This window comes from Liolophura sinensis, chromosome 6 (genome assembly GCF_032854445.1).
Source record: "Liolophura sinensis isolate JHLJ2023 chromosome 6, CUHK_Ljap_v2, whole genome shotgun sequence".
Lineage (NCBI taxonomy): Eukaryota > Metazoa > Mollusca > Polyplacophora > Chitonida > Chitonidae > Liolophura > Liolophura sinensis.
In genome coordinates, this window is record NC_088300.1 from 52,155,973 (window position 1) to 52,170,199 (window position 14,227).

Sequence of the window (14,227 nt, forward strand, 5' to 3'; positions counted from 1 at the left end):
GAAAGGAGGCTAAAACATTTAAAATGTCTCTAGACAGACTATTTTAAACTATGACTGGAAACATCTTTAAACATTTCATTTTCTTTCTTTTGGGGAACTACTTCCTTTCAAATGTGTGAATATTTAGGTGGTCAGTCAGTGTAGTTCTTACTGTTAGCATCCTCATAAGATAACAAAACAAAAATTGTCTGGATGAAAAATGGAACCAGCCCAATATCCAAGTATGGGAAAGATTTTTTGCACATTTCCTGAATGGGTGTGTGTCAGGAGAAAGAATGTTTGTACAAGTGTAGTGGCCCTCATTTATGTAAAATGTCTCTGTTGTATCAGAATATAGTTCAGTAATGTTCTTTAGACTGGTCATAGAATGTATCTGTCAGAGTGTATGCTGTCATAGTGTGATCGCTGGTGGGAAAATGGATTCATCTGTATTTAATATCTGTTAATGATATTCACATTAGGCTGTATTACGTATAATATTAAGTTGATGCACAGAGTACTGAAACCTAGAAATGGACTGTTTTAATTTTGACTACATTTCCAGTCCTACTTGACTTAGAAATGTTTTACAGACGTACAATTTTTACTCAATATTAATTTACCTTTTACGATTGTTTTGGCTGTTGTCACAGATTCTGCTCTGTATGCAAACTAAAATTGACTGTTCATAGATAGGGAAGTGGTCTTAAAGGGGGAATATTTATGTTCATAATTTGTTTGTCCATAGACTGAAGGAAAGATGGCTTTACATTTTATTGACCTTTGCCCTCCACATTTTGTTGAGGCTGCATTCATGTGAAGTTCATTTCATTAGAGTATCCAGTGTTTTATTTGATGTCAACCCCAATCTCTGTCCTTTTAGATGACATGTACTTCAATGGGCCCCACCCCAATTACTACACGGGTATGTACTGGTGTATTCCCATGATGTTACAGCTGATTTCATCAGCTGATCCATCAAGTCCATTACACTCACATTTATTGGCTGATTCTTGTTACAACAGAACACTTGTATTAGCTGTTTCCTTCTGTTGTTATTATCCAGTAGGTTTCACCTTCTTCCAGTTTGTCTCTTTTTAAACGTTTGAATTGCTTGAGCATGTGCTGTGGCAATGGCGCCTCCCTTACCCCTTGCCTTCCCTACTGAGCAGATATTGGACATTGCCTCACCAAGTTGCTGTCAGCAGTTCGTCAGTATGCTCAAAAGTGTTTTATTCGTCATTAAATGTGCCTTGTATTTATCTGTCTGTTTTCCAGCTTTTTAGACGAGTTTGCTAAGGTTTGTGGCCCAGATGCAAGCGCGTAGACGATTTACGTGCTAAAGTTTTGTGTTACAAAATGTCTCATCCTTTATATGAAACAGACATAATGTTATACAGTTGGATGTGACATTTATGGACATCTGTTATGTACTAGTAATATTTACATTAACATCAAGAAAAGCCACTCTGAAGATTTTAAATCCACTTTGCAGTTCTGTCTTAAGCATTGATAGTGGTAATACCAATGAAGTCTGTCACTGCAGCCCTGTCAGTAGTGGGGTATGGGTAAATGTTGATAGCCACTGTCAAGGTACGGTACCCAGGAGACTTTGTTGTCATGTTGTCTGGTGTGGTTTGGCATGTTTTCTGTGATTCTTACCATTGCATGATATTGGGCAAGCTTGCTTAGTTGACAGTTTTATCTGTCCAATAATACACTGGAGTTTCATGACCGACATATAGACGTTCCAGTCAAACCCATTGGTTTTGGGAATAAAACATAGGTAGCCATCACTGTCAGTCAGTTTGTTCATTATTTAGGATAAATTGATGATTAACAATGATTCATTGTCAAGAATAAATTCAATTTTGGGAAAATTCCTGATTCATGTTAATACAAATTCAGTGTTCTTCAAACCTTGTGTCAATGCTGCAAGATTCTGTTACACCGTAGGAGAACTTGATGATCAAGAAAAGCAGATGCTTTTATCTAAAAAATACAAATATTCTTGAGCATGGCGTAAAAGTCCAATCAAAGAAATAAACCTTTGTTTGAAATCAGAAAAGCATAGGAAACAATCGGATGGAATATTTAATTTGTGACTTACTTGTTGCTATTTTGTTCCACAGGCCAGTCTGGCAAAATATTGTGGAGATAGTTCACAACTATTTCAGCGAAAAAAGAAAAAAAAAAAAAAAAAAGAACAGCGTTCTGGTTACTTACCAGTACTTCGATTATTTTCAACAGGTCAAAGACAACAACTTGCTCTCCAACAGCAACAGAGACTACAGATGCAACAACAACAACAGCAGCAGCAGCAGCAACAGCAACAGCAGCAACAACAACAACCCCAACAACAAATGGCTAGTCAGGATCAGCTGCGGCATTTGCTCTTGAATCAGGTCAGTTAACTCTGCACCAGTTCACAATATATTGTGGTGCACAAGTATTAAAATGTATTTGTTCAGACAGGTGCTAGTACGCCCAATTGAAAGATCTGTTAAAAGTAATATAAAATCTTTAGTTTGCTATGTGTTTGCTGAAATTGAGTATCATCATTGTGGGAAACTCATATTTGCAGAAAAATCAGTTAAAAATTGAACAGCTGCATATGTTTTAAAAATTAGTTTACAACTTGTTTTTAAAAGGTATTTCTGTCAAAGTTTTATACTTAATATTCAGAAGCATCATTTATCTCAGTCTTAATTTAACCCACAAGCGTCTTTAGAATCAACTTTATGCTCTTCATTCCTTTTTTTCTGTGTGAAGCTTTTGTTAAAATTGGTAAAAACAGCAGAAACATTTTTAAACAATCAATCATTAGTAACCGGATATCATTATTTTACAGTAATGGCACCTTTTGTAATGATTTTCGGCGAAATCAAAATTGCTTTACTCGATGCGAGGCGGGGAGTAAAATGATTTGTGGGCGGTAGACAAGAAACAAAAAATCAGGTGTGCTAGGCCATCAATATGGAGTCAAGCTTTCATGTTTTGAATGTTAATACCCTTCGTATGATGTGGAAGTACAGTTTACTCTTTTGAATGCGAGCTGTTGTATTTATTCTAGGTACAACAACACCAACATCAACAACAACAACAGCAGCAGCAACAACAACAACATCAGCAACAACAACAACAACATCAGCAACAGTTGCGACAGCAGCAGTTAATGATGCAGCAGCGAGCTCGTGCAGCTGCCCCCGTGGCCCAGCCTCCTATGATGGCGCCGGCAGGACACGCTAATCAGCAAATGATGCAGCCAGGGATTCAGCAAATCGGCCAGCCTGCTGCACAAAACATTTTTGATGACTTCAATGTATTAAATGATCTGATCTAAGAACTGAAAATGTTCATGGTTAGCCTAAATTATTTTGTCAGTGGTCAATCCAAAGCATTGAGACACTGCAGGCATAGACTTCTCTTCATCCTTTCTGCATGAGGAGCTTATCATTGAAAGTGAAAGTGCGAGTGGAGAACTCGGAAAAAGGGATGTGTGAATCTATATAAAGATGACAGCATGAGAGTCATCTCTTTTTTTCATCTGTACATGGTGATGGTGACTGTATTATCCAAACTCAATTCTTTATTCTGACCTTTTTGAGAAAGGCACATCAACATTGAACCAGTGGTGATACAAAATTTTAAAACATGCTATCATCATATATTTTAATGAAGTACCGGTACTGGAGTATTTATACAATTATTGTGGCAACATTGCACTGTTTAAATTTACATGAGTATATAAACTATTGGCTTCATGATTATTTTATATGCTTAAGTTCATATCAGTATTTATGTGTAAATAGCATGCAATGAACTGCTAACATTATGGCAGTTTTTTTCAGTAAAACTGATGAAATTATGATATATTTAATGTTGCTGTCTTGAAACCATTTCATTGGAATACTAGGAACACATTTGTTCACATTTCTTCCTGTAAAAAAGGAACTTATTGTAATACTTCTGATTTTAGGAGTGCTGAAAGTAAAAAAAAAAATTATGTTTGTCTTCGGAAAAGTAGAGATATGTATAAGTTGTTTATTCGATGGACTAACTATGTGAGAAAAGAAAAACTGTATATTTCTGCTACAGTTGCATGTATATTGGCTAAGAGCAGACCAGACAGTATGACTGGTTCTATGCAGTATCTTCCAGTTTGTTTTCTGTATATCGTACAGACTGTTGTAAAATCTTTTGATTTTTCTGGTGTGTTTGTGTTCACTTCTATGGAATATTTTACTGCATATGGGAAATAACTTAAAATGCTCTGGAGTCTGTTATGTGTGGAAAATCAAAATTGTTCAAAGCCGGTTCCATAAATATACAGTGTGGGGGGTTGTGTCTCTGATAAGCATGGAAATTGATGTCAAGCACAAGGACTTTTCTTCTGCAGTTTGTTTTTTAAGCCACATGTACTTAATAAGAAAAAATGGATTCCACTATACTTGTTTATTTTTATTCTGCTGTACATATACTTAAATGCATGTACCATATGAAATGTTGCCTGCTGTTTCTTTATGGATTGACAATGTAACTTAATATGCATGTTCAGTGAACAATTCAGTGAAATTTTGAATGAATTTGCCAGGCACAAAATATTTATTTCGCTGTTTTGGGGTTTTTTTTTTTTGGAAAAGTAGAATTACAGATTTTCGAGCACCTCTTCAAGATAAGCATTTTTTGAAAACGTCTGAAAATGTATTATAAGACTTAAGATTTATCTGTATACCACTTCCATTTGAATATGGACAGTTTGTGCCTTTGTGAAAAGGTGAAATCATTAGAGTTAGGAACCATTGTTGTATATAGTATGCTCTCATCTTTAAATATATTTCATGAATAACACCATGTTTTCCCCATCTTTTTGATTTCTGGCAAAATAAGAAAAAAAAAAAAAAACTTGAGAAAAGCAGATAGTAATCAGTCAGATTATTGATACCGGTGCTTAAGGTGTATTTAGAGGAAAACATTTCTTATCGTTATTGTGACACAAAATGAACGAATAGCTGAACACCACTTCAGCAATTCTGCAGCCATATTGCAGCGTTTACCCTGAACTACAGGAATAGGACACAAGGAGTATTCGTTAGGTTTTCCACCTGTAATGGCTTATTACTTGACCAGGGGACACCAAGCTGCGAATACAAATGCAATATATCAATGAAAAACTAGGAAAGGTAGTCATTGCCATCCAGCTGCAGAAGCAGTGGGTTAGACTTTGTGGTCTGTAATTCACCTGTTAGATGAAATAGCCACCAAGGGTCCTATAAGTTATTTGATTGGTTTTTACGCTATACTCAAGAATATTTCTCTTAAACAATGGTAGCCAGCATTGTGGTGGGAGGAACTCTGGCAGAGCCCAGGGGAGACCCACAACCATATGCAGGTTACCTCATGAGTTTAAGGCCATGCTCTACGCCTTCTAAATATATGCGGTACAGTTTATGTAATGTACAACCACACTAAGTTTGAATTGTCTTCAGAATGATGGGACTGATGTGAACATTGCTCTGAAGAATGATTTCATATGAATTTTCATTTAATACACAAATTTTGCAAACGAGCCGTTCTATCTGAGGTACAGTCAGTGATGTAGATCTGCTTACATTCCTTACAGCGCGTGCACTCTACGTTTCGCTTAACATCACTGCCACCAATAGACTGGACCAATAAGCTGGACCTATGGAGCATGAGGACACACGTAGGTTTGTTAGATTAGCCTCATCACTTGTGTCCTCACTCATCGCTTACGGAGTTATTTAGTCAGCATTCATCAATGAAATTCTTTTAGCTGTTGTTCAGAATCATGTTGCACATTCTCTTGATACAGAGAATGCATGTGTATAAAGTACTATTAGAGATGAAGGCTGAGACGGATTGATTGTGATTTCTGACATCACTTTCTGCCTCATCACCGTGACCTCGGTGTTGTTCAAGATTCCAGTACAAAATTTGCTATTGGTGGCAGTGATGTATAGCAAAAGGTAGAGAATGGTGCATGCGCTGCCAGGAGTACATCTGCAGGTTACTGAAGTAATGTTCTGTACATCAGGTGTCAACGGGGATCTTCTGATTCAGTTTTTCACTTTGATAGGTAACTGGTGGCACACAGTGGTTTCCATGAGCTGGACTCAAACATGGGTCAACAGTTAGTCAGTTCCTCTCCAGGTCATGGCTTTGGCAGCCAGAGTATAAAGCAAGCATTGATGATCACTGCCTTGTTAGCTTGTAATCTCACTGACACACCATTGTCTTGTATTATCTTCACCTCCTTTAATCACAGAAAAAACAAAGATTTTTTCTCCAGATTTTCTTAGCGTTTATTGTAAGTTAAGCCAGGACAAACCGGATGATTTGTGAATGTCAGAGAACTGGTCAGTGATCACATCAACAGGCTAACATTTACAACCCTAAATATGTAACATAGAAACAATGTGACAAAATGATGAGGGTGAAAAAATCTAAGTGAAATGGAAAGGTCCTTTTCCAGCGTACAAGTACATGTATGTTTAATTTTAGACTTCCCCAATGATTTCTCTTTTCTGCCACACATACAGTTCATGTGGTGATAAATGGTTACGTGAATTAAGCAAATATTCCACGAATCATTATGACGGGTGTTCATATGACCAAATGATGCACAACTTTAAACTATTTAGATAGATAGAATTTGTGGTCTACAAATACTCCACTGGAGTTCAATGTCTACGACAAGACAGCAGTTTTCAATATGTGTACTATACCCCTAACTCAGGCACAGCTGGCCACAGAACCCCATGAATTTTCCATACGCGACAATGTAAACGTTTTGCGCTGTAGCTCAGCCCCAAACATTCCGTTGCCAATAAGCTTTGGTGCATACCTGACCCAGTCTGTGAGACAGAAGCCATTAAAATCTTGACATAGGTTGACCGTCAAAATCTGGAACTTTCCATGCCGGCGGCTGAGAGGGGTGCCTAGCAACGCCAAGGCGACGTCACTTGCATCCTCATCACCACCTATCTCCTTGTGTCCTCTCGCCCATTATTTCAAACTTTCATCAGTAAATCTCATACCTGCCCAAAGCTTAGACCATTTCCAGTATTTTGATACCAAGCATGCCCCTGTACACCAAAAACGGGAGGCTGGCAGCAAAAAAAAGCAGTGCATTACATTCTAAAATAGGCCTATACAGAATTACATTGGTCCCTCCCGAAAAACGGAAGTTGTAATGTAATGTACTGCTAGGCAAGACCGTAAAAGAGATCCTTCTGTGTACAGAATAAGCTCATCAACAAATACAATATACCAACATCTGTGAAAATGACTCACATTTTACATCTAACCACAAAATGAAGTCAATATCGCCAATACACAGGGCCTTCCTTTCAAAACACCACTTGCACACAATTATCTCCCCTTTTGAGCAAGCCAAGCACAAACCTTGCCAAGCATGTAACGTTTGTGAAGCCAATCCAGTTGGTGTTTTCAGGACACCCATCACAAACTCGCCAATCAGCTTCTGGAACAAAGCCATTTAATGGATACTAAACATAATACTACAGCTTATCCCCCCAACATGCATCGGGGCTGTAAAATCACCAGCTTATCTCTCGCAGACATCAACCTAACTGTCACTATCACTATCACCAGCTTATCTCTCATAGGCATTTATCTGTCGGTACCATCCCCAGCTTATCTCTTGCAGACATTTATCTTACAGGACCAGGTTTTTACACGTCTGCTGACATGGTAACAATTCCTGACTCACTAACAAATGCCTCTCTCAATCCAATCCAATCCATACAACAAGCAATCACAAAAGAGTGACCTATCGTGAGTATGATAAACTACTTACAAAAAGTAGTTCACTCATAAATATAAGGTATGTGTCACAATGGGCCGATGACAAACAAAGATCTAAAGTCCTGTTGTATAGGTTGATATATAAACACGCTATTCCAGACATTCTCTAAGAGCTAATTCTGTAACATCTCACTAAGTAAACCAAACAGAATGAATGAATGAAAGAAAGGTTATGGCTTAACACCACATCAGCAATATTTCATCCATATTGTGGCGACAAAAAATCAATAAGAAACACAAATTTTAATTCTGAATTGTGAAGTGCAGGTGCTGATAATGTGACCAAAGCTGTTTAGTTTAACAACACGTAGACCAGTTACACACTGATCTATAATGATGCTCATAATGTTGCCTTCAATTTCAGAGTGTTGTAGATTGCTGAGCCAAATATCAAAGTGCAAGACATTCATTTCATTACTTTAGTCACTCATTTGGAAAAAGATAACCTGAAATTTTGTGTCAACAATAACATAACAAAAAGATTTCAAATAACGAGCGGTGGAAACCACAGCAGAAACAAAACTGTTATCCTTCACACCCAGCATCAGTTTATAATCAATACTTGACAGGCCCAACTTAAACCATCATTAAAGAGCTTTCATATTGTGACATGCGATCATTAGTATGCGTTGCATACGAAGGACAGTTACGGTCCTACCGTTCGTTTCTTTTGGTGTTGTAATTTTGTATGATTTTATATACAACCGGCGCCTGGTCACATGACCAGACGACATCTTTGTTTGTGAGCGAGGGAAACACGAGATAGAGCACAACGAAAAACTAGGTAAAGATTCAATTTTATACAACATCGCGACATAAGATTTGTATAATACAGTCTTAAAATGGTTATAGTGTCCAGTTGTTTACAAGCGCGCCGTGAAGCTGCTGTGATTTTGACCATGTGGAGTTTTGTGACGGACCGCGTGATCGTTGTGAAATTGTAAGGTGTGAGCCTTTGTACAACTTCAGCAATATAAGTGGCGGGCGGTCATGCAGATAGTTTGTTTTGTGTTGATCTGATGTTCTGTTTGAGTTTTGTACATGTCGTGTGTAATTAGTGTTTCTGAATAGCTGCATTTTTTTTTTGTTTTTTTTACTCTGAAGCCATACGCCATAGAATACTGATGTGTTAACACTCAGTCAGATGCTGCCCATCTGATTACTATGCCGGCTGCTGTGTTTTATTAGGGGAAATGTATAGAGTAATGGTACTGCTAGTTTAGACGTTTTGGTTTGTACGGTTGCATAATATGTATAATAAGTGCTTTTAGGGTGAATGTTTGTTAATTCTATTGCTTACTGGATTTTTTATGCAGGTGTTCAAAGTTTATTCAAAGTATCGTGTTCTAGGACACATGGGGATGTCATATAGCGTTGCTGCGTTGTATTAGCCAGAAGTAATAATTTCCACATTTTTCAAGTACCAGTCAGTTTCAAACATTTCAGGTGTCAGGGCCTAATCCAGCCCTTTTTGGCATCCGATTACCGGACGCTGCCGTTCACTCAAGTGCTCGTTGCAATCAAGATTAACAAAAAAAAAAGAAACAGTCTGAATTCATTATAAGACTCTTATTATCTACTTAGTTGCTAGGCTTTAGCTAGATATTAGTTTTGGCGAATATAATTTCTGTGTGGTGAAAATGCCTTTCATCGTTAGTTATGTAGATTTAAAGTTCGTAAAGTTACTCAAATTTAATGTTGGATCCAGAATTAAGAAGGAATATTTGACTTCATTGTGAAAGAACTTGGTTATGAAAACAACAAACCTTTTTAAAGAGCATTTAAAATCAGAAATGTATGCCTGAAGAAGGTGACGAAAATTGGATGATAATTCAGTATATAAATAATATATAATTGATAATTCAATTAGCATTCGGATTATGTGGGCCGTTAATTACTTTCAATTTACTTTCCAAAAAAAAAAAATGCTGACTGACCAACCCAACTTCAAAAAACATCCTTAAACTGAGTTTGAGGGCTAGGTACATGTTGTGGTGTGCAATTGAAATTTTCGACAATGAGGTGCCCTTCACCTGTGGTTCCACCCCCTGCCCTTGTGAGAACGGATTAGGCTCTGGGTTTCCTTTGACGTTGTTAGTTCTACTGTTTGTGCTGTTCTCTGCATATAGTTGTTATATGTAAGAAGGTTTAGGTAGGTTGTCAGCAGCGGCGGCACCCTGTCTTATTGAGGATGCTTGAATTTGGAATTCCACCCTAGCTGTCGTAATATGTATATGGAACTGTGGATGTAGATGTGAATGGAATTGCAGTTGTGTAAACTGCTCATATCAATATAATTGTCTTGTGGTATACATATAACTAACTGTAATTTGGTCATTGTGTTTGTTCCATTCAGGGTTGGTTTCTATGACTGCCACACATGCTGAAATAGACACCAATTACCTATCATCATGAGCTGGTGTTCTGGTTCCTGCCTTACAATATGAGACGCTAAAGTTAAAATTGTAGGAAAGCAGTCATCAGTTTTAATTATAGAAGTATGAAGTGTACCGTCAGAAACTTATATCTGCAGTATCACATTTTTTAAACTGTGACAGACCGAATAATATCCCAGAATTGTTAATTGCATTTAATATAATGTTTCACTGTGGCAATAGATGATATTTGACATAAAGTCAGGGTTTTTTTCTTTATCTGAAGAGGTGACATCCATTGAGAAGGTGATAATAGGCTTCTTCTTGTCCATCAGCTGGAACGGCGCCTTGCTCATGGGATACGAACTTAGCTGGCCATGATCATGGTACTTCAACACCTGATAAATACAACGGCAGCTCAGCATCACTACTTAGTCACATTATACATGTATTTCATCACCTGATCAATACTCTGGCAGCTCAGCATCGCTACACAGTCACATTATATGTGTATTTCATCACCTGATAAATACAGTCAGGTCACATTATACATGTATTTCATCACCTGATAAATACAATCAGGTCACATAATACTTGTATGGTAGGGGTAAATTTATGAAAAATTGATTTATAAAGCTATGTTAACTGAGAATAGATCCTGTCTTCTAAACTATGGTTGCATCTATCTGATCCCAGTTCACTCCAACTCTATCATTTGGTTACTAGATTTACCCTCCTTTCTCAACATTTTCATTTACAGAAACAACAGAAGATATAATCTAATGAATGAAATAGGTCATCTGGACCAAGAATGCCAGTTTACTGCAAAAGTGTAGTGATTTAAGAACTATTTAGGCATGAATATCTACCTCCATGTGGTCAAACACATGCAAATAAATTTCCAGCTCCAAAAGTATTATGACAACTTTGAATGAATTTCCATGATCATCATGATCTTCACACATATATAACTACCATTATTCTCCACGTGTGACAGGGTTAAAGGCGCCATCGAGTTAGTTAGCATAAATTGCATGGTCCTTTATAGACAGTGTTTAACCCTCTGGGTTACAGGCTATTTCATAATGATGATGGACAAGTGCTCACAACTCTTATGTATTTGCGTTAGATATGTAACACTATTTTTTTTTTTAATTATTTTTTTTGTGTACACTATTGTGACTTATGATGCTTCCATTGGTAGAACCATTAGAACACTGTTGTTATGAGAGAAGTGAAGGTTTAACTACATCTGTAGGTACAAGACCCGGTTTGGGTACGAGAATATCCATAACATGGCTGTCGCCTTGCCAACGTGGTCTGTTTGAGTTAAGCTGTCACATGTTTGCCTGTCATCGCTCTGTGCTTGTATCTGTTGTCCTTCCAGGTATGTAAAAGTATTCATTAAGCTGACATGACACTTTTCTCAGTCATTTTGTAAACCTGTAAGCGCAGAGGTCACTGTTTTGTGTTTGATTTTCTGTCAAGTGTTGGTGTGACCTTGTCAGTGTATGTTCACCTGTGTAATAACGTGACCGGAGTTTGGCTGATCACAGTCACTTTGACATGCTTTACATGGTTAATGTAAGCCTACATCAGGTATACATAGCTGGAAACGGAAGTAATGAGTATTTCTGGTGTTTACCATGGTACTGCAGTGTGATGTACAATAATTGATAAGTGGATGTAACATGTGACTAATTTTATATGCAGTCTAAGGTCATTTTATATCCATGATATGGCTGCCACCTCGCCAAACGCAGTCGCTTTGAGTTAAACTGTCAATTATTTGCCTGTCATCGCTCTGTGCTTGTATCTGTTATCCTTCCAGGGTTGCACACTACTGTCATACATACCAATGAGCCCAGTCCAAATGTAAAATCAGAGGAAAGAAATAAAGATCATAGTCAACAGGAAGCCAGCGTTGTTCTCTCTGTAAAACTGTAAGGACCGGTAAACCCCACTCTGGTTACAGTTTAAAAGCGTGGTAAAAATTGCAGTGGATTTGCACTACAGTTCGAAATGGAGCACACGTTTAACGTTGGCTTGGGGCCATGCAATTGGCGATCAAAATTTTGCTAAATCTAAAGTCAGAGCAAACTCAGACAATGAGTAAAGATGGTGTGTGGTTGGTGTCCACGTAGAGTGGAGGTTACCTGTAGGGAACGAAAGCCTTTAAAAATGTATGACAGACAAAGTATACAACAGTGAGGTTCCCTTAACCTCCAATTCCACCCCCAGCCCTTCGAAGGCTGGATTAGGCCCTCGGATTTAGAACATTATGTGCTGGTCTGTATCATTGATGTAATTTTTTTTTTCTTCCTCACAGCAGTGGCCGCATCATCAGCCACAGTGGGTCAACCCTCAATTGCCACCCTCACATCCAGGCACCTGTGTCACATCCTCAATCCCAACACCCATTACAGCAACAAATCCCCACCCCGGTGACTCAGACACACCAAACCATACCATCCAATCAGCAGATGCTTAACAACCAGACAAACATTCCCCAGTCCATGGCTGAGCTGAAAAAACAACAAAGGTAATATTCTCTTCTGACATCATTTTCTCATCAGACTCATCTCATCAGACATTTGTTGTGTAAAATAATGTATGCTTAATTTCAAGGAGATGTTTGTTAAAGGTAAGTGCTTTGAATGAGTTTGTGTACAGCATTGAATTTGCAAAATTCTTTAAATAGGTTCTTGTGCTTTTGTAATGCAGGGCGTACTGTATGTTTGCTTTGAGCATGAAAGTGTCACTGACATGGATTTTAGAATACAGAAAGAACATTATATAAACTGGAAAAAGAAATAAAAATAGAAAATGCGTGTATATATATATATATATATATATATATATATATGTTTAGGTGTATTGTTATTGCTTTTAAGTGCAAAAAATGATGCTATTAGACATGTAGATTTTGAAGTGAGGATGTTCCTTTTGTCATCTTAGATGTTAAACTGGAAATGCAAATATAGTTATGTGTCATCATGAAGTAAATATTGACATATCGTTTCTCCAGCTGCCCAGAGACAGAATATGATCCGGGCACAACAACAACAACAGGCAGGGATGATGCCACAACAGCCCAACATGACCCATAGGAACCCAGCTCAGACCATGATGACTCCCAACGCCCAACAGTCCATGATGCACCAACAACAACAGCAGCAGCCAACTATGGCACAAATCCAAGTCTCTCAAAGCCAAGGGTCCATACCACAACAAGTCAGCTCTTTCTCCACCCAACAGACAAAAACCTTAGTAAATCCCCAGCCAAGTATGTCCCAGGGAGATATCATGATGCAGCCAAACATGAGTGGTCAGAACGAGTCTATAGCCATGGGCCAGGCACCCTTTGGTAACCCAGAACAACCAATGGGCACGATCGCTCCTATCAACACCCCTAACATGATCCGTGCCCCAGCTCCTCCACAGAGGACGACTGTGTGGACAGGTAAGGGCACCAAATTTTGCCAGGTGTCATTTCTGTTACTTAGCTAATGACTCCTCATCATCCCAAGACTCAAAAGTTAAGTACAGCGCAAACCCCATGCGTACATACATACCCAAACTGTCCCAAATACACTAAAATATTTGTGGCCAGCCATTGAGGTGACTGGCAAAGGGCAACAGCTCACACCACCAGGAGGCCCTCTTGTTTTCTCTTCCCCATAAACCCCACCACATGTTTTGTGTGCTTGAATCATGTGTTTATTTTTTGTCTTGTAACATTTTTAAAATCAAAATGCAAATGGCTGCAGATCATTGCCTGCTGTTAATCTAAATTTACCCGACTTGAATGTTTGTCAACTGCAAAAGCTACTTTTGATGTGACATGAAATTGGCAATGACTGGCAAGGTACAAGGTATGCACGTTGACAATGTAATTTAATCCAAGACTTATTTTTTGGGAGATTTGTATTACCCTTTTTTCTCAACATTTCACATATGAAAGAACAACTTTCAGTGCACATTTTTAATTTAATTTTAGAGTCAAAGCAACATTGGTTGGA

The 14,227-nt window shown here is 38.0% G+C and overlaps 1 protein-coding gene across 3 annotated transcripts in view; it reads left to right on the forward strand.

Annotated features, from left to right (window-relative positions):
- The window catches only part of LOC135469343 (mediator of RNA polymerase II transcription subunit 25-like), a 54,181-nt gene that overhangs the window by 28,427 nt on the left and 11,527 nt on the right, over positions 1–14,227 (forward strand). For all 3 annotated transcript variants that reach the window (XR_010444314.1, XM_064747970.1, XM_064747971.1), the window contains exon 11: positions 13,234–13,668. Coding sequence is in view for 2 of the 3 variants with exons in the window: in XM_064747970.1 (XP_064604040.1) it covers positions 13,234–13,668 (435 nt within the window). In the remaining variant the exon portion in view is untranslated. The remainder of the gene's footprint in view (positions 1–13,233; positions 13,669–14,227) is intronic.